The sequence below is a fragment of the Podarcis raffonei genome, chromosome 9 (assembly GCF_027172205.1).
Source record: "Podarcis raffonei isolate rPodRaf1 chromosome 9, rPodRaf1.pri, whole genome shotgun sequence".
Taxonomy (NCBI): domain Eukaryota; kingdom Metazoa; phylum Chordata; class Lepidosauria; order Squamata; family Lacertidae; genus Podarcis; species Podarcis raffonei.
This window is the reverse complement of record NC_070610.1, coordinates 55,335,669-55,363,377: the sequence shown is the minus strand read 5'-3', so window position 1 is coordinate 55,363,377 and position 27,709 is coordinate 55,335,669. Positions and strand designations below refer to the sequence as shown.

At 41.6% G+C, this 27,709-nt stretch overlaps 1 protein-coding gene and 1 long non-coding RNA gene across 4 annotated transcripts; one reads left to right on the top strand and one right to left on the bottom strand.

The window, feature by feature from the left end:
• Positions 1–481: 481 nt before the first annotated feature.
• On the top strand, positions 482–13,963 carry FAM241A (family with sequence similarity 241 member A). Its single transcript, XM_053403756.1, has 2 exons — positions 482–906; positions 13,301–13,963. The coding sequence occupies exons 1-2, from the start codon at positions 712–714 to the stop codon at positions 13,544–13,546; spliced, it is 441 nt and encodes a 146-aa protein (XP_053259731.1). The 5' UTR covers positions 482–711; the 3' UTR covers positions 13,547–13,963.
• LOC128421232 (uncharacterized) lies at positions 10,907–26,304 on the bottom strand. Of its 3 annotated transcripts, none has more exons than XR_008332268.1 (3): positions 24,345–26,304; positions 23,442–23,539; positions 10,907–11,059 (listed from the first exon to the last, which is right to left on the bottom strand). It is a non-coding gene; the product is annotated as an uncharacterized LOC128421232 (long non-coding RNA). The 3 variants fall into 3 exon arrangements; XR_008332267.1 differs by lacking the exon at positions 10,907–11,059 and adding an exon at positions 22,228–22,319; XR_008332266.1 differs by lacking the exon at positions 10,907–11,059 and having other exon boundaries at positions 22,897–23,539; positions 24,345–24,437; positions 24,528–26,304.
• Positions 26,305–27,709: the final 1,405 nt, after the last annotated feature.

Here is a 27,709-nt window from a genome sequence, read left to right as displayed (position 1 = left end):
CTACCTGTTAGGCCCATAAATTACCCTATAGCATATGTTACAGAAAGGTAGCCGTGTTGGTCTGCCATAGTCAAAACAAATAATTTTTTTCCATTCCAGTAGCACCTTAGTTGGTCTTTAAGGTGCTACTGGAAGGGAAATTTTTTTTTGTTTTGCCTATAGCATATATTCAACACAAAAAGCAGCGACAATTTGTTGTTGACAAAGGACAGCTGGACATATAAAGGGCCCCATTACCTTCAGCAGCTTAGGTCCTCATCAAACCTAAATCCGGCCCTGTGCATACCGCATGCACTGTGGGAGGGTGAGCACACAAATATGAAGCGTGCATGTGCGTGGAAACGCATTTCCAGCTCTGCCTCACGAGCAAAGGCGGGCTATAGACACGCACCGTTTCTGTCACACACGCTCACCGACACTCGCTCTCTCACGCGCAACACACACACACACACACCCCGCCCCTTTTCCTTCTAGCGCCGGCACAACCCTCGCCCCCTTCCTCCTCCTCCTCCTCCTCCTGCAAACCCCGTGACGCCTCTCGAGACCCGCCCTGCGAGGCGGCAGAGGCGGCCGCCGAGGCAACAGAAGAAGCGGCAGCGTGACAGACCGCCGCCGGGTCGCTAGTCGTGCCCGCCCAGCGCCCGTTGGCGGGAGCTGCCCTCTCCCCAGCCTGGAGGAAGGCGCTCCCGCAGCCCGCGACGAAGGGGAGGGATGGGCTCGACCGAGGAGCTGCTGCTCCCGCCGCCCGAATACGCCTTCGAGAGGGACTGGGAGCCGGCGCCATCGTTGGCGTCTCCGGGCGGGAGGGCAGTCGCCCGGCACAGGCGGAGGAGGCAGCACCGGGAGCAGCCGCCGCCGCCGCCTAGGGAAGAAGAGGAGGGCGAAGGCGAGGAGGAACAACTGCAGGTGAGCGGCTGCATCTCCGGGTGGCCAGGAGCGGGTTGTAAAACGCCTCTTCCCTCTTTTTTGAACCTCGACCAGGCAGGATCCGCCCCACCAGTTGCCCGGGAGAACGGTTGGGGCCGTTGCCTTCCGGGGGCTTCTTGCAGAAGCATCTGGTTTAGCCGATTGTCGTTTGCAGGATCGTGCAGAAACCACACACACACCTTTTGGGTCCGATGCAGCCCGTGGCTCTTCTTAGGTCCTGGGAGCCAAGCCTGGTGGTGGGACCGGGACGTGGTCTTGTAAGGGGTGGGGCGCCGCACCTGTGCAGCGCTGGCAAAAGCCGGACAGTGCACGCGCAAAACGCGCGCACGAGAAAAGCGGGGGGGGGGCAGAGCGCCCCCCTTCCTCCATCCTTGCACTGTCTATAATATCGTGCCTGTGGCGCTTGCGCTCTGAAAATAAAATTTAAAACGCGTGGCTGCTGTTGTAAAAGGAAGGAATCCATGGTAGGGTATCTTTGCATCCCCCCCATCGGATAAGTTTGGAGGATGGTGATCGTTGGGGGGGGGGAGACACTGAACTTCCTGGAAGTGTGGGGGGGGGTGGAGTTCTGCTAACCCCCTTGCAAGTTTTCCTGATGATGTATTGGGAAAATACACCCCATAGCCATGTTTATGTGGTTATGCAAACTTTCCACAGGAGTGTGATTCCCCCCCCCCATTACTTGGGGGGGAAGAGGATAAGAGCCCTTTATTAGTTTTCCCATGCCACATCCCCATACATTTAAAGCACATAGTTTCCGCCAAAGAATCTTGGGAACTGTAGTTTGTGGCTCACAGAGCTACAATTCCCAACATCCTTAACACATCACAGTTTCCAGGATTCTTTAGGGAAAGTCATGCACTTCAGATGTATGGTGTGGCTGTGAATGTGGTGAGGCAGGTTTTGTTGACTGGGTTTTAATACTAATATGTTTTGGGACAGTTTGTGGGTATTTCAGGTTGCTTTCCCTGAACTAGCAAAGGTGTCTGAACCCATGCACACAAATCACTCTCCTATAAACACAATCTTTGTGACTATAGAGCACTAAATAGTTAAATCCTCCATATTTTCAAAGAATGTGTGGAGTTACAACAATCATTGAGTTTGCAAGAATGGAGTTAAGAAGAGGAGGAGGAGTTTGGGTTTGATATCTCGCTTTATCACTACCCGAAGGAGTCTCAAAGTGTCTAACATTCTCCTTTCCCTTCCTCCCCCACAACAAACACTGTGAGGTGAGTGGGGCTGAGAGACTTCAGAGAAGTGTGACTCGCCCAAGGTCACCCAGCAGCAGCACGTGGAGGAGCGGAGACGCGAACCCGGTTCCCCAGATTACGAGACTACCGCTCTTCACCACTACGGGGTGGTAGTTTAATCTGAATTTATTGAAATGGAATAGTAGGGTGTGGTCCAGTTTTTCTGTCTCCTTTTATGCCTGCACAGGTGTACACATAGACATAGTAGTTGCAATAGTGCACCCAGTGCACTGCGATTTACCAATCTGGAAATACCTGAAGGATCACATAACAGTGGAATAATTATAGGCCAGTATGCTATCCTTTGTTTATGTTTAGAGACTCTAGTCACAGACGCACCTCTTAGCATCATTCAGATTTCTTGGAAGAAAGGCAATGCAGGGGTACCTCAGGTTACATACGCTTCAGGTTACAGACTCCGCTAACCCAGAATTAGTACCTCGGGTTAAGAACTTTGCTTCAGGATGAGAACAGAAATCACACAGCAGCAGTGGGAGGCCCCATTAGCTAAAGTGGTGCTTCAGGTTAAGAATAGTTTCAGGTTAAGAACGGACCTCCGGAACGAATTAAGTACTTAACCCGAGGTACCACTGTACAAGATTCCAGGGAAAGAGTCTACAATGATGTTTGTCTTGTTCAGAGGAATTGGGTTTATTGATTGACATAAACCCACTTTGTGTGTTATACTTCTCTGCATGTCTCTTGAAACACACATCTGCAATATGTGTCCAAGTGTATGTGCATAGGATGAACTCCACATAATCAGGAGCCCTGATCAGATGAGTCCTTTCTTACATGTGTAAGGTTGTAGTTATGGGCACATGTAGCAGATATTTCAACATGCTAATGGGTGTGGACAGAGTCTGCCACTTCCCTGTTTTCATTGTACGTGCAGAGAAGAGCCCTAATGTATGAAGAGGGCTGTTCTTATGGAGGAACGAGAGATTCAAATTACAGTTCTGGTCAAAGCAGTCGTTTGGAAACAAACTACTGTTTTGGAAACAAACTAAATTTAAAATTTGTTTCTAAATGCATGGGTATGTTGTAGCTGGCATAATCTTAAAGGCATTCTTCAACACTGTGTAAGCAAGAACAGGAGATGCCTGTTTAAAAATGGTGGCTTTTTACAAAGAGTAATTTTTGTAAGTACTTTTATAATCCTATTTTTATCATGCCTGTCAGCTTTCACTTTACTAGCTTTTCTCTATGTACCATTGTGTCCAAAGCATGATCTCACAGTTCTTTCTAAACAGATAAAATGAGCACCTCTGGCTTGGAAGAACCTGTTCATTATAGAGACCTGCCAACATTCTACAAAGAGGTGTGCTCAGTGACGAATTAGCTGGAGTTTTGCAGGTTCACTGTGCCATGGTATTGGTCATAAAATTTCCTTTTCTGAAAAACTTTTTGCAGAATTAGTCAGCCCCATTTTACTAGAGCCCTTAGCCTTTTTACCTAAATTTATGTACAGTATTTATTCTATCTGAAATATTTACTTGCTACCTTTCTGCCTCCAAGGTGGCTGCCAATAAATGAAAATTAACAAAAGGCAGCAAACAATTAATGGCCATTGCATATGAATTGTAGCCCTATTCAGGCATCTGGTTTTTGTTCACATGTTGGAAATCCTATACACCTAGAAGGCTGACCGCTTCAGACTGAACTGATCACACATTGGCCTGGGAACATGGCTGGCATGCGCATAAGTATCAAGGCTAGGGCTAGCCCCATACATTCTCATTAGCCAGTGCAGCTAGTGTAAACTAATTTGTTATTTATTGTGACTTGCTCTGGGAAAGTACCTAACTTCAAGGCTGTTTCTGAAACACCATCTCCATTTCAAACCATATGAGAATTGAAGATGCTTCTTGCAGCTATGCAAAAGATATGAACACATTTCTTCTCCCCATCTTGATTTGATGCCAAGGCCTTGGGGAGCCAATACACTTTTTAAAAAATCTGAATAACTTCTGGCTTGGGAAATTTGTCCTTTATTGTCACTGTGAGAATCTTCTAGGCTTTTTTTGGGCTTCTAAGATTTGAGCTGCTGGAGCTAGTCTATGAAGCAAGGCTATCTTGGTCCACATAGAAGGACACTACTTGTCAGTTTGCATGTGAGATGGCACAGCAGGTGGCTTGATAGTTGATATATGGAGGCATGTGGCATCAGCACATTTTTCCTAAAGTGTTTGAAGGGATGCCCCCTTACCATGCTGCAGGAAAAGAAGTATAGGTTCTTGCAAATAATAATGAGAGTTTATCTTTGATCGAAATATAGCTCTGGTGGCTCAGTATCACTCCAGGTTTCGCTTTGTTTGGATCTTTGTGCCAGGAACAGTTCCCAAAATACAGTAATGGAAAAGAGAACATGCAACGTCTCAGAGAGAACCTGGAGCCAAAGGGCTTCAAATTATTGTCACCCAATGATGTGATGCAATATCCAGTTTTTAAGAAGCTTCTCAAGAGCTTGCAGTGCTGAAAAACATTAATTTAAAAACTTAGGAAATTGGTGGTTCAGAACATAAAACTAGTTCAGGAGCACCTCCTTCATGTCACAACTGATGTGGGATGTTTATGTAAACATTAAGGGTGTTTGTTATACCTTTTGTTATAACTTTAGCTCTGAAAAGATCTTGCCATGCTGATCAAAAGACAGAGAGCTTACCCTCAAGCTCTTCTGCTCCTAATGGGTTATATTCAGTGAAAATGTAAAGGTTCCTGAGACTTGCTTTTTGTAAAAGGTAAAGGGACCCCTGACCATTAGGTCCAGTCGCAGACGACTCTGGGGTTGCAGCGCTCATCTCGCTTTATTGGCCGAGGGAGCCAGCGTACAGTTTCCGGGTCATGTGGCAAACCAGAGCAGCACATGGAAACGGCATTTACCTTCCTGCCGGAGCGGTACCTATTTATCTACTTGCACTTTGATGTGCTTTCAAACTGCTAGGTTGGCAGGAGCCGGGACCGAGCGACGGGAACTCACCCCATCACGGGGATTCGAACCGCCAACCTTCTGATCGGCAAGCCCTAGGCTCTGTGGTTTAGACCACAGTGCCCACCCACTTTTTGTACTCAGCAACTAAATATTGGAAAGTAGCTTCTTTACAAATTCTAAATTTACTAAATATTGGTAAGTTGCTTCTTTACAAAAAGAAGTTGTCTACTGTTGGCTAACTTTTGCAATACTTGCAACCAAGGCCTCATCTGTGGAATCAACCGTGAGATTTTCTGCTGTTCAGGAACAAGCTGTTGACAGTTAACATGCTTTCCTTTTTGTTCTCTCTTCCTGTCTTAGTGGGATGGTGGGACCCGCATTGTGTTCTAAAAGGGGAAACAAAACTTCTCTGTGTTTGCAGTTTTCTAGCAACTGAGAATAAGGTTATATTTTCAGGAGTGCTAAATACCTAATGAAATACTCCTAATCATCTTCAGAATCGCAAGTGTTAGGGACAGACTTGTAGTGATATAAATTCAAATTGTGATAACATTTCAAGAACAGCAGTTGTCCATGAAAGTAGAGATTGGGAATCAGCACCAACCTTGTGAGAATGCAACTGAAATTTCACAGATGCTTTCCAGTAATAATTGTTAATTTAGGCATAACAAAAAATACAGCATCTGTGAGTCTATTTGGGATTAGCATAAATTTAATGGACAAAATTGTGGCCCACAGGCGAGTTTTAAGTTAAGAGGCTATTCTTACAAGATCTGCTTGTTCTTTGGATACTTTTACTATAGAGCTCTCTATCCCCTGGTCATGAAACCAAGTCTTTCACATACTTTTATATATCACTTGTAGGCTTTAGTGATATAGTTAGGTTCCTGTTTGTGGGCTTCCCATAGGCATGTAGTTGGACTCTGTGAGAAGATGTTGGACGAAATGGATCTTTGGCCGGATCCAGCAGGGCTCTTCTTGTATTCTTAAATAGTTATACAGTATGTTGACTTCAGTGTGTAAGGGAAGGGTGGATCTTCAGAACATTGTTCATGAGAGCCTACTGAGAATTTGCTGAGCTTTTGTGAAGAGGGCGGCCTTTCCTCATCACAACATCTGGTGACCACTTGGATTTCAGCATCTGACTCAGCTTCCTACTCTGCTGAAGATTTTCCCCACACTCAGCAGAAACTAGGAAAACACCTGCAATTCCACTGGCTGCTTTGCAAGGGCAAGGCAACCATAGCTTCTTTTACATCTGTGTTCTGAGCTACTTTAGGGCAAAAAAAAAAAAGTGGGAAGAGAATAAAGGGTGGTTAAAAATAACGAGGACATAAGAAGCTGCCTTAGTATAAAAACATTAATCCATCTAGCTCAGTATTGTCTACACACTCCCTGATAGTGGCTTTGCAGGGTTTCAGACAAGGGAAATTCTCAGTCCTTCCTGGAGATTGAATCTGGGATCTTGGGCGTGCCAAGCAAGTGGTCTACCTCTGAGCTACAGCCCTTCCTCCAAATGAAGGCTTAATATCCAAATCTCTGAATTGAATTTTGTTAATGTGTGAAGAAGCCTGCCATAAGAGTTTCATAAGCTTACTCTTCAAAAGCTGACAAAGAGAGCGCCATTTATATAAAGTGGGTTCCACAAAGTGCCTTGTACCACTGGAATGCACATTTCTGCTGATTCTCCTTCAGCTGCAGCCCTCCACACCACATCCGTGACCCTAAGGAGTGGTTTGGGGGGTGGGGTATAAAGGAATACAGTCAGAAGGAGGAGAACACAGGAAAGCTCCATTGCGTGAATGGAACTCTGTAATTCTTTGGATCTGTGCCATAGTTACTCAGCTCTTTCCAAGCATATTAACTATATATATTCAAGTAAGGATTTTTAGATTATATTCCTAGCTGTTCCTCTCTTTTTCCTTTCCTTTAAAAAAACAACTAGAAATCTTGTTATCTTCCTTAGCGGAAGTGTATGCTTATAAGCTTATTATTATAGTTTTCTCAATGAGGAATGAATAATATGAATTACAGTTTATGGTTGATATTTATAGTAAATACTGCAAGCCCAGAGTTTTGCACATTTTGGCTGATGAGGGAAGCAGAAAAGGATACCATTTTCATACCTGTTGTACGCTTAATAAATGTTTTGTATTGTTTATATTGCATTTTTATTGTGCACTTCCATAGGTTTAGCAAACTGTAAAGCAAAATAAATGAAACTTGCTTGTGTTCCAAAGTATTTATTATGTGATTTTTTAAAATTACAAGTTCACAGACTGGGTGTTTGTACTTCCCATACTATTTCAGCTTTAGGTCATTCATTTAGATCTTTAAAAATTGTGGATATCGGCAATAAATGTACTTAGTAGTACCCCTAAAGGTAAAGGTACCCCTGACCGTTAGGTCCAGTTGCGAACAACTCGGGGGTTGCGGCGCTCATCTCCCTCTATAGGCCAAGGAGCTGGCGTTTGTCCGCAGACGGCTTCTGGGTCATGTGGCCAGCATGACTAAGCCGCTTCTGGCGAACCAGAGCAGCGCACGGAAACGCCGTTTACCTTTCCGCCAGAGTGATACCTATTTATCTACTTGCACTCTGATGTGCTTTCAAACTGCTAGGTTGGCAGGAGCAGGGACCGAACAACGGGAGCTCACCCCATCATGGGGATTCGAACTGCCGACCTTCTGATCGACAAGCCCTAGGCTCTGTGGTTTAGACCACAGCGCCACCCACATCCCAGTACTACCCCTACTAAGCATTTATCTCCTGATTGTACAGCTGCTAGGTTGCTACTTAATCCATGATGATGTTTTGGTTTCTTACACACTAATGACACAGCATGAATATAGTGCTAGGTTTTTTTGGGGGGGAGGGATAAGTCCAAATCTATTGGTCAGTGTTTGTACAGTTGGCATTGGCATGGAAGAATGGTTGATATAAACAGTATTATTCAGGACAGTCCTGTCCCAACTCATGACCATTCCAAATGTGGCAATTTGTTCTTGACATGGACTGTAGCAGAGATGTGGGATGGGTGTTGAGTACAAATAGTACAGATTGCATAGGTTTCATGAGTGCTAAATTGTGTTAGACCTGTTCAAGCCTAATTGCTTTCCCTCTAATGTCAATTAATGTGAGCTCATGCAGCTTACAAGAGTATATGTTCCTGTTTCCTACAAAGTGTTTGGCACCATGGTTTTATTTTAGGAAACCACTTCACAAAGTTCTGGCTGGATTGGTATTTGCTCAGCTAGTATTTAAGTGTTCAGTTGCCATAACCAAATTCTTGAGCCCACCTTGGGGAAGCGGGGTGGGGGGAGCTATGACTGACATCATATGGTAATAAAAAAAAATTCATATAACAGCTGAATAGGTTTTTGCATAGTGGTTGCTTTGCTTTTCATTGTTCATTTATTCCTTATCTCAGTTCAGCACGACCAGCTTAATCCTGTGCCTGCTCATGTTTTTCCTTCCCAAAATAAATAAAATAAGCCATTTACTACCAGTTAAATGTCATTCCTGACTGTTCAAGCTTTGCTATCTTATTTTATTTTTATCTGAACATAAATATAAATCCATTGCTGTAACATTGTTCCTGGTATGTTACATTTTAAAATTTAAGAAACCAGTAAAACCTTTTGCTAACCCTCGTTCACATTGCAAAATTAAAATTTATGTTTTATTTTCCCCCCAGAAAAATATACATTCTATATTTTGTGAAACACTACCAAATTTTTAGTGGAAACAGTAGTGGAAGAAAGTAGTGAGTTATCCCCTCTGAAAATATTTATGATGTGGTATAGGAAGATCCTGTGCTTTTGGCTTCTATTCTACAGCAGTTGCGCTATCGCACATGTGATTGCATACATTCTAAAACCCTCTTGTGTACAATTATAATTTATTGCATTTCCTCTCATTGGCATATATTATTTCCTTCCTTGCTCCTCATTTAGCCTCACAACAACCCTGTGTTATTACGCTGTGAGATCAGAAGTTAGGCTGCAAGCTTCTTGGTGAAGTGGGGTTTTGTACAGTACTTGTGTCTTTGACATCTAGTATACTAACCAGAGGGGAGCAAACGGGTAGCAGATGATATGGGATTATGACTCCCATCGTCCCTCACCATTTACCATGCTAATGGAAGCTGGGAGTCCCAACAATGTCTGAAGAACATTGGCTCTGCCTAGTGCTACAACACCCTATTCTCACAGCAAGAATCACTGCTTAATCCTCTTCCCAGTTACTGGCATCTGTCTGTCTCAGCAGACAACGTGCCTTAAGGGGTGAAGCCAAATGGTTGAAGAGCTACAGCACCTTCTGTGGCTGTAGAGATTGATATGGGAGAGAAATGTTTTCTTGCAGTTAGGGCAGATGAAGGGTTCAGGTTTTGCTGCTACAGGTGCAGAATGGCATTTCTCTCTGTGCTCCTCTCAGTGGTCATTTCAGTGGTTGGTGCTGTGGATATACAACTTGAGTGTCTTGTCTCCAGGCACTGCAGTCATCAGCAAGGTATTCCCATATGGCAGGGTTAATGTTACCAGACTTCATGTCATGTTTGCAGACAACTTTGTAACACAGAGTTAAGACTGCCAACAGGCCTAGGGCCTGAAGCCAGCTCCCCATAAAACACATGCTTGGGGGTCCTGGTATTTTAAATTCTGTGTGCATGACCAAGCCAGCATAGACATCACAGAGACATAAGTGTGAACATGCTGGGATTGTGGCCTTGAGAGAGAGAGCACATGCTTGTTCAAGACTCTGTCATGCCAAGTGCACAACTCACTTCCACAACTCGCTTCCATAAAGCAGCATACTCAACACAAATCCTGGTAGACCTTCAACTTGGTATTTGGTCATTCTCCCAAACGCTCTCGGAAAGGCAAGTCATTGCTGTAGTTGCCTTGCCAATACACCTGTCCAGCTCAGCATCGATGGAAAGGTTGCTAGTTATGGTGGATCCCAGGTAAACAAAATTGTCTACCACCCTAACCATGTGTTGCATGGAGTGCTGAAGGCTTGGGCAAAATGGTTGATGAGTCTTTGTAGAGCTTCCTTGGAGTGCACTCTTAAGGCTGTGTCATCTGAAACCAACATATCTCAGATAAGAACGCACCACACTTTTGTCTTGGTGTGAAGATGTGCCAGGTGTACAGAGCCCCACCCCTCCTTGAATGGAAGTACATACCATCATCAGTCGAGCTGAAGGCATGGGGAGAGCAAAGAGAATTGGAGTGAGAACACAGCCCTATTTCACACTGTTCTTTACAGGGAAGTGTCCATGGATGAACAGTGCCATGTATGTTCTCGCGGAAGGCACAACCATATTGTGGACATCCTATCTTAGGTGAGCATCCTATCTTGTTGAAGAGTCCTTTTCAGCTGACGAGGTCAAAAGTCTTCGTCAGGTCCATGAAGGCAATGTACAAGGGGCTTCTCTGCTCTCAGCGTTTCTCCTGCAGCTGGCGAGTGAGGAAATCATGTTGCCCATTGACCTCTGAGCTCTAAAGCCACATTGTGACTCAGGATAGATCCTATCAGTGAGTGTAATTTGTTGAGAATTACACAGACAAAGGCTTTCCCAACAGTAGCTAGCAGGGAGATTCCACAATAGTTATAAGCATGGCAGTCACCTTCCCACAATACATGTGCTTAAGTTTCTTCACTATTTCTTGTATGTTGTATTGATTATAGCAGCCTACTTTTTAAAAGAGAGAGAGATAATGAGAATATTTTAATAACTTTAATCAAAATGGATCTGATTATAGAATAACTGTGATTCCAGACACATTCAGCAACATTTAGCTATATTTATACTTTTATTGTGGTAGTGGGAATAGAAGGGAATTTAAGCCATGCATAGGTCATTGTGTGTCCATGGGCATGCACCAAAGTCATGATGCATCTGCTTCCTCACATAGAGATTCAACTTCCAGAGACCCAACATTTCTATAAAAGGCAAAAGCAGAAAAGGAGTGAATATTAAAGGGACAGTTTTGGAGTAGGTATATGCTTTGGGTGATCTGCCAACTGAATCCCATACTTTGTTGCACATTTGGCATGCAACTGATGTGAAGTGCTGCATAGTGCAGATCTCAAGGGGGCAATTACATTATTAGCATGAAGCTGCTCTTTCAAACCTTGTATCACAAAAATGACAATGCAGATGCAGAGGAATGTTCAAACCTTCCACCTTTATTACTGCAGAAGCTGGGAGAGGGGAGAAATTGCTAAACTCAAAATTGGGTGCAAATTGCTGATTGGTTTGGGGGATGTGTGCATTTTTGTTTTGTTTTTGTCTGAAGAAACCACTTGAATATAAAAAAGAGTAATACTTGCAGCTTTTCCTTTCTAACTATCCATCTACTTTAAGGAGGTACACAGTAATTTTGCAAAGTGTATTTAATATGTGTTAGTGAAAATATTGAACCACATAAAACTAGCTGATGTTTATGAAACGGGAGACTTTTGTGCACAACCATGGACACAAACATAATCTGCTAGATGATTCTGTATGGCATGGGTCACCAACATAGTGTTTGTGGGGTCACATGTGCCCACAGAGGCCTTCCTGGTGCCCATAGGGTATCATCCCCTGTTGAAATTAGGGCTTGAACAAACCTTATTTAGCTATTCAAAGGCTCCCCGCCCCCCAGCTCTTAATTCTGTGTGGGCAATTGCAGAGGGGTTTCAGCTGGGAGGAAAGAGTTGCAGCATGTGTGTGGCGCCCACAACAGTTCCTCTATTTCACAAATGTACCCATGAACCCAAAAAGGTTGACAAACAATAGTGTACGGCGTCAAAGGAGATCAGGGCTAAAATGTGCCTCAGGGTGAATGATGTATGAATATTGCTCTTTATCTGGAAATAGCTTTCAGCGTTTTATTATAATGAGTAAGGCAGCACTTTAACCCTTATGAATTCTACTAAACTAGAATTTTAATTTCTAATGGCACATACTTCCTGCACTTATTCATGTGTAATGTAATGTAAGTCTCATGGAGCTTTAGGGGGGGGTACTCCATAGTAAGGGTACTTAAGATTACACTGCTTGTTATTGGGTTTTTTGGCCTGTTTTGCTACTCACTGGGGGGAAATGCAAGCTGTATTATTCTTGCTGTTAGATATCTAATTAAAGCATCAGTGTAGGAATTGTTTTGGCTATAGAACTAGACTTAAAACAAACCTCTTCTCCAGATTTTTTTTTTATGATGGATATTTAATCACGATAATTACAGTTTACAAGGCAAGCCTTGTGTTGCTAACAGTATTGACTTGTTGAGTAAAATATTTATGAGTAGCTTCTTGCTGAGCTTTGCTCGTCTTTAATGGAAGCATTAGCAGTGCCGTGCATTGTGTACTTCATCATCTTAAAAGCTTGCTTTACATTACCCATCTCCATCAAAAGCCTGTCCACAGAAGCTTTGTGCAATATCTTTTTTATAAAGATGATAAGGAATTCAATACTTGGCTCTGCCGCTATTATTCAATAGTACACTCCTGTTATTAAGGGGGCGAGGTGACAAGATGGAGCAGTGAATGAGGAAAAATGATCTCTCCCCCATTCTCTCTTCTCATGGCCCACGAGGCACAATTGCAGACACAGGAATCTGCCTTATACTGAGTCAAGACCAGTATTACCTACACTGGCTGGCAGCAGTTCTCCAGGGTTTCAGGCAGGGGCTCTTCCTAGCCGCCCCCCGGAAATACCAAGGATTGAGTTTAGGACCTTCTTCATTCAAAGCAGATTGTCTACCCCTGAGCTCTGGTCCTTTGAGGTCGGAAAAGTAGTGTGATGGAAGAAATTACCAGTTTCTAAAATTAAAAAGGTGCAAGTAGCAGGGTGTTGGGGAAAAGGGAAACCTCCTGAGTATATTTACGCAAAGCCCTTTATGAAGATTTCAGGTAATGACAGATTTGGGAAAGGGGCGTTTCTAGTGCAGCACTTTGTACATTGTAGGCATTAATAAAATACATTGCTTTTGGATGACAAAAGCCAGTAATGCAAGCTATTGTTAGTTGTGATAGGGGCCACTATAAATCATTACAGTGCAGAAAGATGAAAAACACCAACATTTCTGCACAGGAGGGTGGGTGGGTGGGTGTTTTTTTAATGGCAGCAGTAACATGCTGCAAATTTATTTATCCAGATTTTAATAATCCAATGGTTTGTTTTTTTTCTTACTGCAGGTCCAAGAAGAAGACAGAGACTACAGTATTGAACCTATTACAGATGACTACAAAAAGATGGGAACTCTCTTCGGAGAGCTCAACAAAAGCCTCATTAGTATTGGCTTCACAAGGATGTATTTTGGAGAACGGATTGTGGAACCTGTAATAGTCATATTCTTCTGGGTTATGCTCTGGTTCCTTGGTTTACAAGCTCTTGGACTTGTTGCAGTCCTATGCCTTGTCATTATTTATGTTCAGCAGTAAAGCGCTATAGATGGTGGTTGAACACTATGTAATCTCTTGGTGGATTTACATATTAAACCAAGCAAGAATAGTATATTAATAGCTGGTGTGCTGAACATTATATTGCCACTAAAGTTATGCACTCTTTCTTTTTGAACTGTCCTTATCTTTGCAATTTAAAACAAAGCAAAAAATTCTAAATGTGTTATGAACTGATGGGTTAAAGAAGACCTTAATACAGGACAGTAGAAGCTAATTAATAGAAGATACTGAATCATTTTAGTTCCTGTGGGTTCCAGTCCTGGAAGGTCTTTTTGGTATGAAAAGAAACTTGCCCAAAAATTAGGTTAGCAGTGGTTTTATATTTGTTCTATGACAACTTTCCAACAGTCCTTTTTGTATTGCAAACTCAACTTTTTAAAATGCTGGTTTGTATGAGCTTTTATGGTTCATTATTTTATATCATCCTGTAAATCTCTCTGCAAACTTCTTTAGCCTTGTGTGTATACATATTCAATCTTAAGCAAGTATGCTTCTGTACAATTGGTGCCATTTAATGCTTTATATGTATATAAGGAAAATTAAGGGAGGAATTCAACGTCACACTCTTCTGATCGTTCTGTCACTGCAAGCGTTTTCTGCTTGCCAGACAGAACAGTTCCTCCTCTCCTCTGCCTGCCTGTTTCTCCCAACCCTCCAGAGGAAATTTGAAGAAGGCGCAAGGGTTCCATGGGGCAGGGAGAGGGGAGCCTTTGCACTGGCTTCCACTAGCGTGCCAGGATAGTCGAATCCAGCCCAACATATTTACTAGATAAGAGACTAATACTCTTGCAGCTTTTCGTCCATGTCAAGTTCTCACTGTGACAAAATATTCCTCTCTTTTTGTAATGGCTTTCTAACATCCTACATCCTGTATCTGAAACTTTTCTATGCACAAGCACAGTAGACTTTGATGCAAGACAAGCCACACTAAAGATGGTGGCTACAATCTTTCATGTGTTCCTTTCTAGTGATAGGGACATTGTTCATTTTGGGGGGATTTCAAAAACAAATTTCCTAGGTTTGGATGTATAAAACCCATCCTGAATTAGGCCAGATTCCTTCAGAGTCTGAACCTGATTTGTAATGATGCCAACTGTTCTTTTTGCCATTCAGTACCAAATGTACTCAGGAGTATAAGGGCTCAGTACAAAGCCATCATTAGGCCCTAGTATATTGCTGAAAGTATTGTGGTTCTTATGAGGTTGATTTGCAAAGTGAAAGATTCTTTGAATGAGAAACTAGGCAAATGCTAGAGAAAACCATATTGAATGACAGCCATATAAGCATATTGCCTGCGCAATCTGTTGTAGCCAGTGTCCCTTTTTTACAAAGAGTCCTTACCTTCACAGAGAAGCCTTTGATCAATGGAGGCAGAGCCGGCCTGCCTATGAGATGAGGTGAAGCACCCGCTTCAGGTGGCAGAAGTTCAAGAGATGGCGCTCGGCCCACCCCACCGCTTCCACCACTGAGAAGGAGGCCCATGGGCAAAGATGCCAACCGGCAACACTTTGAGGAGTGCCTGGGCTCTCACTGAGTTCAGCAAGAGCCAGGGCATTCTTGGGCCATGTTACAAATCAGCTTAATTGGTGATGCTTTGACGAGCGGCACCCCAGCTCCCGCCAAGCTCAACGAGAGCCAGAGTGCAGTGGTGGCAAAAGTGGGCAAGTGTTAGGGGGACAGACGGTGGCAATCCCTGTTTTGCCTGAGATGGTGAAACAGGATGGGCTGCCCCAAAGTGGAAACCTCTGGTGGAAGGGAAGGACATTTCACTGATACCTCTTTTTCTGTGGAATTCTAACACTCCCTTTAATGCTGTTCTGGATAGTCTCCCAACCTTCTCAAGCTATTTTTTGTGGGGTGCAGAGAGGAAGAAGGAATCATTGATAACTTCATGCTCCTACCCCGTTGGTGGTTACCTCTGCTGAATCAAAAGCTCTTTTGCAAACAAAAGTTTATTATTGGATACAATCAAACAGAATTATTTCTGCAGCTTCCATTCTGTTCATACTCTATGGTCCTAATGGTCACATAAATATTTTTTTCTTGCAACATGGGTGTTACAACTATTCAGAAAAAGTTGGTTGGTTTTGGATGCAATTTATTATATCTCAACATAGTAGCATATTTTTTCACTTTTAAATGAATTTCTGGACTCCATTTCATTTGCCAAATATGTTAAGTGTCCATAACATTAAAATAGCTGAACCAACCTTTTTCTCCTATAGAGTTTGCTTCATGCAAACATTTAAAATGGAGAAGCATTTGACCTTGCTGCCTTTTGTTTCTGTTGATTTGTAGCAACTATAAGTGATCTCTTGTGAGTACTATGGCTCTATGTACAGCTGAATCTCCTTCACTTGCAGTGTATTTCCTATTCATTTCATGAGAGGAAGACAAATCTGTACAAAGTAATTGCATCCATTGAAATGAATGAGGAAGGCCCATGCATACAGGACCTTCATGTGAGCCAGCGCAGCCCAACTTGGGCTTGGGGTCAAGGTTTGCATGATTGGGGCACATGTTTATAGCTACATATCATCAGAAGAATATACAATTAGAATTTAAAGAATGTTTGATGTTTGAAAGATGAGGGATAGTCTCACAGGTTTTGTTTATAAAATGTATTACTCTTGTTTGTTGGCTACAAAGTTCAGTGCTATTCTGGTACTAGCACTATTGAAACAATTGAAAGGTGTGTAGCAAGGAAGACAGTGTTAGGTTGCCATATAAATGTCCATTGTGAAGAACAGTAACCCAACTCTTTACTTTGTATATATGTATATTTATTTATGTGAAGATATTTAAGGTAAATTACCACTTGGGCTATTGGTATTAAAATTGTTTGGGGAGCATACTATATAAATCCATGTGTGGGGATATTTCCACCTTAATTGATTTAATGACTCAGAGTTGTATGTGTGTGTGTATATGTGTATATATATGTTGTTTGAATTATCCAGCTGTACAAGAAACTTGGCAGGATCCAAAGGACCATGCATGATGTTTCATTTACAGACACCTCTTCTTGCTCGGTATTTGCGCCAGAATACCATATCCAAGGGTTGGTTAAACCCTTCAGAGCTGCACATAAGATGATGCAGCTGAATGTACTCAGGCGTAGAAACTGAAGGCCTCCCATCCATGTGTGGAAAAGCTTTATGGTCAAGCACAGGGGCTTTGGGAACACAAGACTATTAATAGACTGTTGGACTCTCACTTGCACTGAAAAGCTGCCACACACAAACTGACAAGGTTAAATTATTTACTTAGATACGTTTCTATAAAAGTGTACTTTGAGAACACTTCGTTACGTTTTCTAATAAAATGCTTTCTCATTACTCATTGTCCCTGCCTGATCATTTTTCATGAGGAATACATGGGAACATCAAAAAGCGCAGCTGTATTCTGTTGAGCTTGTGATTCAGTGGGACCTGCAATAAACCAAGAAATCATTGTACAGCACTAAACAGAGCTGCACCCGTGAAGAGCGAAAAAATCACTTTAGTAACTGGTGGTTTAGGATATAAGAGAAACCGGCATGTTGGTACAGTGCTATTATTTGCAGATGACCTCCACTGCAATACTAGATTTAAGCATGGATTCAAGGGGCCAGCGGGGAGTTTCTGTTTGGTGGGACCTTCTAACCATTCCTCATTGAAAACTAGTCGCTATGCCCAGTCAGTTGCTCCCCAAACACAAAGGAGTTTGGGAAGCAATTTAATACTAGTAGTAGTTTGGGCAGCAAGCATGGAAGGGAACTCAGAAACCTGCCCATTTGAAGCTTTCAGAATACCGTTCTTACTGTGCAGTGGGCTACCCATATGTGAGCTACCCTCCTACCCTAAAAAAATATATTAATTGGTCAATAATTCCAGATCCCAAATAGCTAATCCAGTATTTCCCCTTAGCTGAACATTTCTGTGACAGCCCAACTGTGTGAGAAGCCTTCTGATTCAAGGCAGCATCAGCTAACTTGCAAAGAAATAGAGTGATTTGGCCCTGGAAGGAGGAAGAGCTGAAATGAACTAGACTGGGAAAGAGTTTTGACAATGGAAATCTCCAAGATATGTGATCAAGAGATGATAAGAAACTAGCATATGAGCAGCTCTTTCATTTTCCTAACACACCAAAGGGTTTGGAACACGCATGCTGCTGTTTTTGATGAATGGAAGCGAGACCAGAGTGGTGGTGTGTGTACAGATGGGAGCAAATAGCTTAATTTTCCTTGGTTTTAAGTTGATCCTCAGGCTCCTTGCTTTGCATGGGATGTCTTTTCATCAATACCTTGTGTCTGAGTGTTTTGGTAATATGGAAGCTAACTTCACACCCACAAAAAGCAAGAATGATACTATTAAAACCTCCTATTTGGAGATGCCTATCCTAGCTACAGTGAAGCAGTGGTTTGTCTAGTGTGCTATCTTGTTACACGTTAAAAATTGATTTTCCAGTGTTTATTTTTCCCATCACCTTGTGGATGCAATATGCTGTAAAATGCTTAACTAGAGCTGACATCAGCCAAGCACCTGCTTTCCTCAGGCATTTCATTCTGTAAACCTTAGACTGTTGGGATCACGCTATCTTTCCCAAGCAGCTGAGCTCCACAAACTAGGCTCTGCTGAAGCGTCAGCATATTATGCTGCTATTACATTCTGTTGCTGGCCTGAACAGATACTGGGGGGTTTTCTTCCACCTCTATGGCAAATTTTTATCAGCTGGGTGCTTAACATTCTGATTCCTTGTGTTAACAAGAACTGCTTGTGTAGCATCTTCCTGATATATTGCTGTTGACATGTATACTGTTCAGTTTCGTTCCAAATTTATGTAGCAACCAGGAAGAAATATGTTTTAAAAAATAATTTTCTTGTGTTCTCAAAGTGCTCACTCAACTATTAAATGGAACAATGAACGTACTGGGCTGGGAATGCTTGCAAATTGATGCAGTCTGCACGTTTGATGTAGTTTGCACTGATAAACCTCTGTGTAAGGATTTCATATTCCTTTATACACCATTGCCACTTTTATATTCCATTCTGCAGCCTGGTCAAGTCCTTGAATTCCATCTACACTGCCTTTCCCTCCCAAGCACCCTTGTTCCTACTGTGCAAACACTCTTAAGCAGCAGATGGAGAAAAAGGCAGTTTTATCTGTGGTGACCGTGTTTCATATTACACTTATATTATAGGCACAGGGTCAGCAGTCTGTTTCTCCTGACCAGTTGACAAGCCTACTCTCAGTGATCCCATCAGGCGGGTGGGGCTGAGAAAGCGATGCTACAAAGGCCAGATAGTGAACGCCATGGCTAAGAGAGGATTTGAATCTATATCTTCTCAGTCCAAGTCAAACATTGTACCATAGGTGAGAACATTATTCACCAGAGCACACCATGTACTATAATGCGTTATGGCAATGTGCTGCCAGTATTACCTATGGTGCCTGTGTGAGTAAATATCCCTTCAAAAATCCATGATACAAGATAGAAAGTTTGCTCTTCCTGCTCAGTTCCTGAGCAGCTCAGTTCCTCAGCTATGTTCAACATACCCCTTAAAAATATACACACATTTAATTTGATAGCAGGATTGGACACACACCCTCCCATCCACTCTGAACAGATGAGAGGTGCAAAGAACTTTAGGTACCTTTTCCCCACTGATGGAACAACTGATTGTTCGGGAGGAGGATGCCTGCATCATTTTTGTGGTCTTCTCTTTTTCTACTCTTAGATGTGGCAGCCATTTTGTGTTATACCCAGCCCACCCAGCAGCCGTTTTTTATTTTGTGATGCCTTCACCGGAGCAATTTTGTGACTTGCACCCAGGGCACTTTCTCAAAATTCAAGATTATGCCCACACATCCAAAAAAGTTGGCAGCCTTGCACTACAATTAAAAGAGTAACATTCATGTTAACTTAACACAATAATTCCCCCAGATGATATTTATTTAACGGATATGTGGTGGGTGGTGAAACTTTTGTGTATTATTTACTATATCTTATAGTTATATCTTGTAATTATATAATATTATAGTGAGTGCCAGGAGATAAAAGAGAAAGAGAAAGAGCCATGTAAGCAGTTAGGTGGCTAAGTCTCTCCTGCCTCCATTTCATGGCTTTTGTGGACTTAAGGCAATACCGATTTGTGAACAGCAATACCGATAGTTTAATGGCATTTCTGCACACTTAAGCAGGTGTATTTTACTAGTGCCTAGTCCCTGAGGCTGGCTTAAAAGTTTCATAGGTATGAGCCCTAGTGTTTTATCCACTTCAGGGTCTTGACCTACTTTCCAAATACTCTGAGGCATAATTTTTAGTCCCACGCACAAGGAAGTGATCATTTACAGGAATTTTTTTGCAGGAAAAAGTTTTACAGGATTTAAGAAAATGTGGGCTCTAGCAGTGGAAAGCATGTCGGGATTAAATAATTTTCTCTAGCTCTGGCCAAAAAAATAATGAATGTATCCTTTGGCCAAGTTTTAAATTCTCTAGTTGATGTGCATGAAAGTCTGGCGGTGTCTGTGGACTTGGTGATAAATGTATTTCCAAATCTGCTTTGACTCTGTGAAGAAAATTCTGCTCTTTGGTACTGACGCTTCAAGCATAGACTGTCATTTGAGCTCATAATTAACTTGCTGTAGGTCACTGCCCACTTGGAAGGCTAATGTACAAGAATGGGAGGGTGATTATAGCTTGGGTGGCATTAAATACTTAATTTCAAGAGTAAGAAGAGCCAGGTGTTCAAGAATGCCAGGAAATCCATCCCATCCCCATCTGGTCCTCCTGAGAGAAACCAGGAATGGCCTCTGACCTGGATTCCCCTCTCCTCCAGAAAGAACCCAGAACACACACACACACACACACACACACACACACACACACACACACAGTATACCAATGGTGAGACAAGATTACTTTGTTTTTGCTTTTTAATTAATTAATTTATTGTAACATATAGAGTAAGGCTTGGCATTGAAATTAGGCTGAAAATTATTCAGCCTCAGTATGAACATATGAAGCATATACTGTCTGTGTGTTTGTGTGTATTCTCCTAGTACACATTAAGCAAGTTGTTCTGAAGAAATGCCAATGGATTTTTAGAAGTTAGCAGGTATGTAATACTGGTGGGTGTTATCAAAGCCCATTATGAACAGTTGTGACCGTTTTTTGTGGCTTTGTGGTAAGCAAACACATAATCCTGTTTCCCCTCATGCAGGCAACTCCCTTACTCTCTCTCTTTTTTTAACCCTTCTTCCGGTATTTATTCTGTATGTGAGGGGCAAACGATGAAGAAGTTTAAAGAACCACTCATCAGACTGAAACCATTTTATATGCATTTTACTTTGAAGCAGATTTTAGTTGTATCCAGTTCACATTAAAGTTGTAGAACTGGACCCAATGCTCAGTTCTCATTTTTGTCAGTTTAAAACAGTAACAAAGCTGCTTGTGTTTAGATCTTTGAAGGTATGAGGTCAAGTACTCCTTGCATTAGCTTTCCTGTAAAATGCATTAGTGTGTCCCCATGGAAAATCAAAACTCTTATGGACATAAGGTTTATAATGCTTCTAGTAGCATCTAAGCCCAGCAATTAAGATCATTATCTCTGCACAGTTCTTCTTTCACTCACTTCGTTATGAGCTAAGGCTAGCTGAACAATTCTTAAATGACACATTATAGATATATAATATTTATATTACTGCTGTGAAACAAAACAAATATTGATGTGTTTTCACCATAGATGAATCCAGCTTTTTCAAATCTTCACAGTACCCTCCCCCCCCCCACTAAAAACAGAAAATGTTACATGAAGCTGTAAAATGTATATTCTGAAGTGCATATTGTACATTCCTTTTTCTATATATTTCCTTTATGCATAAGTTACATTTCAATTATTCTAGCAAGGGTTATAGAGGAATACCCTATAAAAGCAAATGTTAACTACACACATATGTGGTAAGGTTTCAAATACTGAAAGTTAATCATACATAGTTATAATTCTCTACCTGTCTTGTCTTGGCCAAAGGAATCTTCAAGAGGATGACCAAGAGGCCTTGGAATCAAGCCCTGGGTCACCTTCCATTCAGAGATGGGGAGCCAGGATTCTGCAACAAGCATGAGGAGGGTCTATCTGCACCCAGAGGGAGTTCTGACGTCAAGAAAGAATGTGCCCCAAGCCCCAAAAAGAGATGATGCCTCAAACACTAGAAGCAAACCCAGCCCAACCAGGGAAGTGCCTGACTTCAAGCAAGGATTCTTTAGGAGTAAAGGTTTCCTCAGAAATAAGACCCTCTACTTAAGAATACCTCTCTGGATAGAATGGATGGGAGTTAGCTGAGATTGTAGTCTGGTTCCAGCAGCTCCAGCTAAAAACCACAGGTGCCAGGGTGGAAACGCTGCTGGTACAATGTCTATGTATCAGTACTGTGCGCTACGTGCTAGCTTGATGTCCTACCTACCCTAAATCTGAGCAAGAACTGCCCCTGACCTGCCTCTTGGCTTGGCTTGGCTTTGCCCATGAACCAATTGGACCCTGACCTTGAACTGCTTTGACTTTATAGTCATGACTTGCTTGGTTAATCCTCTTTTCATGAAGAACTTCAGCTGACTTGCCATCACGGAAAATTCATGAAAAAAATGTTTATGGTATGCATGTTTGCTTTCTTCAAAGGAGAGCCCACAACCTCCGAGGGAGTCCATTCCATTGTCAGAATGTTCTTCCTGATGTTCAGTCTGAATCTTCTTTCTTGTAACATGTTTGCCCAACTACAAGTGAAAGATTCAGGGTTATCTCGTTATCTCTTTAAGGAGAAAGTTCAAAAATGAACCTAAGAGCAAAGTGCTTTTCAGTATTGCAGGTGTCTTTCCATTCTGAAGGGAAGACTTCCTCATCTTTCTGGACACGGTAAAATCTAGTGTCATGTGTTTCACTCTTACTTCACTGCCTGGCATGCCAGTGGCTCCCTAGGGGCTGTGCATCCTAAGAAATAGACTGGAGCATCATTTCCCAATCTGGCTGATTGTTGTTATAGTCCAAAATATTTGAGGGTACCAGGTTGGGAAAGTTTGGCCTGGAGCAATTTGGGACTCATTCAATGGAGAGGAAGAGGTTTGTGTTCAACTCTGCTCTTATTGGTTTGTCTGAACTCAGTAAGAAGACCAATACATACATGCTGTTAGACTAAATGCATCCTACAAAATGGTACCAGCTGCCTTTATGTTTCTTTTATTAAAAATAAAGATAAATATGACTGCACTCAGAAGTTTCACAGTGCACACATATGTCTTGGAACCCAAAGATTTTTAAAAAATAAAAATACACCTAAATGGCTATTAGTATGGTGTAGAGGACAATAAAGGGAGGGTGACACAGATGCACTTAATTATTATCTAAGACTTGAGGTGTGGAACATAAGATTTCTCAGTGTATTTTTTTTCTTCTTCATTCATTTGCTTCAGAACACTTACTTTACACAAAATAATAATTTTACGTAGAACACTGAGGCACTGTAAATCTCAGTTCACAAAGTCTCTGCTCATTTTGAAACATTAGTGAACCAGAAACAAGTGACATATTTTAAAGCACAGAGTGAGGGATGGGGGAGAATGGCAAGCCAACTTAAAATCCAAAATGAAGTACTTTAGATCAGCATAATAGAATTCCTTGTGATTTATGTGCAATGACTCTAAATTAATGAAGTGTTACTTGCTCCAACAGTGCTACAAGCTACCTGTTTGACCTCCCTCAGATAAGACATTCCTTTGAAACAATGGACTGTTAAGAAAAGTTGAGGGCATTCAGTGGAAATATCAGTTTGGCAGTCTAGGTCCTGCTAGTCAGGTGTCTTTTTCAAAATAACTTATTTATTTAGTATATTAATATCCTACCTTTCTTCTGCCATGGAAGTCAACATGGTGTACATGGGATTTGCTTATAAACACCTTTGTAGTCCAATCTATCTACTGAAAATTGGGCTGACATCAAACTAATTGCAAAAGAAGCCAGATGTATCTTGTTTAATTTATACAAGCTATGTACTAAGCATATACAAAATAAAGAAAATTATAATTAGGGAAACATTTTCAAAATTGGGTATTTCAGATAGTCACCACTCTAACATGACCTAGCATTGAATTAACATTTAGGCACACTAGAAAAATAATGGGTAAAAAAAAGGGAGACAGAGGGAAGGACTAGATGGACAATGGGGGGAAGTGTACAGTAATTCTTACAAAAGACTGTAGTGTAGAATCAGGAGCAAGTCAAAGAATGGAAGCCAAGTTTGCAGATTACATCAAATTAATCAGATTGCCATTAGATAGTGGATTGGTTTGGACATGTATCACATGATCTCTCAATACTTTATTGTTCCAACATTTGATGACTCATAGCCAAATAAGAAAGCTGCCTCTGCAGAAGTATTGTTTGATTAGGTCATGGCTTTTCTTTGTCATTTTTTATTGTTACAATTTGGCTCCTTCTTGCACCACCCTGATATGTCCCTATTCCAGCTGGTCATTGTGAGATCAATTCATTTTTAATATGAGAGTTAAGGGACTAACCATTTCATGTGTGCTCCGAAAAGCATGGAAACTATGGGTTATCTAGTGGAAAATGGCACAAGGAATGATTGCACCAGAGAAGACATTACTTTCTCCCATGCAGAGGGATGAAAGCTCAGGAGTAGAGCACATTCTTTGTAAGCAGAAGGTTCTATTGAGTAAGCCTTGCCATCCATAGTTAAAAGTATTAGATAGCTGTTGGTGTGGTAGACGGTCAAATAGTCTGACCTGGTTCTATGTCCACTAGGATTGTTTTGCATAGAGAACTTTTGTGCATCTGAACCCAACCTGTGTGACTTCTTCCTTTCTCCATGTTTCATTCTGAACATACAAAACAGCAATCAGTGACCTCCTGGTTCAAACACAAGGTAAGAGCATGCTGATTACAGTAAATAAAGAAAGGTCTTATACCGATATTGCCTGTGGAGAATCCTGGAAACAATGTGTTCTCTTAATCCAATTATGATCCTGAAGGAATGACTCAGGCATCTTATCTCAGCAACAAAATATGAAGCCAAGGGAATGTTAGGACTAATGGCCACAAAAACAAGACTTAGCAGTGAAGACATGCAAAATGGACACCAACTGGATTAAGAAAGTTCTCTCAACTTCACCTCACTCTAGGCAAAAATATTATATTGCCAGTAAAATATCAAACAGCTTTAAGCTCTGATAAGGTATTCTGGCACCCACAGTATCATCCAATGCCACCTTTGCAAGGTACTGCCATAAGCAGTATATCATGGTGTGCTTAGCAGTAAGATTGGACCTAGCATTTTAAAATGTAAGTCTTTGTTCCCCACTCATAAACTGCAGACAAGATTCATTATTTTATGATAAATAAAATGATGTCACTCTGCCCACAAATGAGCATTACATTTTTTTAAAAAAAATGCTTTCTTTTGCAATATGCAGGGTACTAAGATTTATAACAAGGCGATTGTTAGAAACTGTTCAAAATAATTTATAATCTAACACCTAGCATTGTGAGGTCCTTAAAAAAAAAGTCTATTCCTTTTGCCTTAGTAGTTTTCAATCTCATTTCAAGTTCAGTAGAGAACATATCTTTTTATCTAATACCAGCTAATTTTTGAAGCAAGGTGTTGTTCAGATTTCTGTACTGCCATACAAAGCTGCCATGTTCTTAGTTGAAATGCTCAGTGGATATGTTGAATCAGAAGATAATACAAAATAAAGGCAGCAGTGCATGAAAGCAAACTCTGAAAACACCAGTGTTTTGACACATACTGGGTAATGTATGATGGCATTCTGCTCTTCAATTTTCTTTGGGGACTCCTTGGAATATATAGCATATGTCAGTTATGATTTGCTTCTATGCTGCCTCCTTGTAAAAAAATGTGTTCATGTGTTATTTAAGTGTAAATTCCAAAGCAAATTATCATGGGAGGACATTCCAATACTGTAATTCTCTTTGAACTTTATTTCTACACTTTTTTAAATTAAATTTGTTTTCCACTTTATCTTGCCCAGGCAACCAAAAGGATTTTCAACCAGACAGACAGACAGACACCTCCACAGACAAGACACACGCTCTGCTCATGCCTGGTGGAGGGAAAACAAGCCTTGAAAATAGTGTTCTATGCTGGGTTGCCAGGTCACATGACCTAGATGAATAGTCTTGGGATCCAGCCTATGGCCCTCCTCTCTGGTCATGCCCGTACTATGCCTGCAGAACACCCCTTCCTGAAACTTACATTGGCCTCAGCTCAGCCACTTACACGGTGCCAGGACTGATGGCTTCATGCTGGCTGAGCCCAACTGAATCAGGAATCAGCCAACTGAGTCAGAGGTCCACCGCTTTCTAAGCTACTCATACCAATGGATTTTGCCATAGGATTGCCTCCTAAAGTTACCAATAAAAGTCAGAAGTTAAAAAATGAGTTGCCCTTTACAGAACAATAGAATAACATAAGCAAAAAAAGAAAAGAGACTGCCCTGCTGTCACTCATTCGCTATAGCCTTCATGTGCTACAGTCTGGTATGATTCAGAAATAATGTCAAACCATGGTTTCCCCTTCTGTACACAAACTGGCACAAACCATGGGCTTAAGAGCCATCTCATTCTCTCTTTACATTCCACAATTTCTTAACTTACTTCTGGGTTCTTGGCAAATAGTTTGCTGTTTCATCTGAACCCACCAACTATTAAGTTGAAACTTCAAACTATGCTTTACCAAGAACTGAGAAATGAAGAAATCATGGCACATGAGTAGGGAACTTGCAACCCTGAGGCTGGTACCTACTTGTGCATAACACCAAATAATAAATTGAGTCTCTGTCTTATAATACCCCTAGAATGGACAGAAAGAGCTAAGAGCCCATCTAGCTGTTAAAACAGATTCTAATCCTAAATAAGGACCCCTGAGCAGTTATGTCCAGTCAAATTCAACTATGAGATGCGGCACTCATCTCTGCTTTCAGGCAAAGGGAGCTAGCATTTGTCTGAAGACAGCTTTGTGAGTCATGTGACCAGCATGACTAAACCACTTCTGGCGCAACAGGACACCGTGATGGAAGCCAGAGCACACAGAAAAGCTGTTTACCTTCCTGCTGCAGTGGTACCTATTTATCTACTCACACTGGTAAGTTTTCGAACTGCCAAGGACGCAGGTGGCACTGTGGTCTAAATCACCGAGCCTCTTGGGCTTGCAGATCATAAGGTCAGCAGCTTGAATCTGTGTGACCCGGTGAGCTCCCATTGCTCTTTCCCAGCTCCTGCCAATCCTAAGTATGCTTACTTGAAAGCATGTCTCATTGATTTCAATGAGGCTTACTTCTTTGTAACTGTACTTTAGGACTACAGTCTTGGCTCAACATGCGCAAATAAAACCAGATCAGTTACATGCTGTTGGATAAACTTGAGCAATTCACCATGGTTTAGGAACCAAGCCCAGACGTTACAAACAGCCATAAAGTGCTGACATAGCTGTGAGAACAGGATTTATTGCTTAAAATTTATTGCTTAAAATCAAAGCAATTTGGTTTAATGGAGTTGTGGATTGCATTGTAACTTTTTAATAAATTTATTAATATCTTATTAGAAGCAGTTCATAACTTGGCAACACTGGTAGACTGAGTTAGGCTGGTTTTGGGGAGCTGTGGCTAAGCCAGTACAGGACTGTAATGAAGCATTTGTGGTGTCTTAGCTACATTTAACTGAATGCCTTGTACAGTGGAACCTTGGTTTTCGAACGTAATCTGTTCCGGAATACCATTTGACTTCCGAAATGTTCAAAAAGCGAAAATCAAAGGGCTGCCAGCAATTTCAATGGGGGGGAAAGAGAAACGCGCCTCGAAAGCCTTTTGAGTTCCAAAAAACGTTCAAAAACCAGAACACTTATTTCTGGGTTTTCGGCGTTTGGGAGCCAAAACGTTCCAAAACAGAGGCGTTTGGGAACTGAGGTTTGACTGTATTTGCTTTTTCATCTTTTGTTACTCATTCCAAAGCTAAGGTGTTACTCATTCCAAACCTTGCATTACTCATTCCAAAACTACAGAAATGGGCAAGGAAGACAGTGAAGCAGCAAAAACAAAAGCAGCAGCCATATCAAAATAACAGCATCAATAAACAC

Coding starts and splice junctions, on each gene's coding strand:
- FAM241A (XM_053403756.1), top strand. CDS start 712: ATGGGCTCGACCGAGGAGCTGCTGCTCCCGCCGCCCGAATACGCCTTC. Junction 907..13,300: donor GCGAGGAGGAACAACTGCAG/GTGAGCGGCTGC, acceptor TTCTTACTGCAG/GTCCAAGAAGAAGACAGAGA.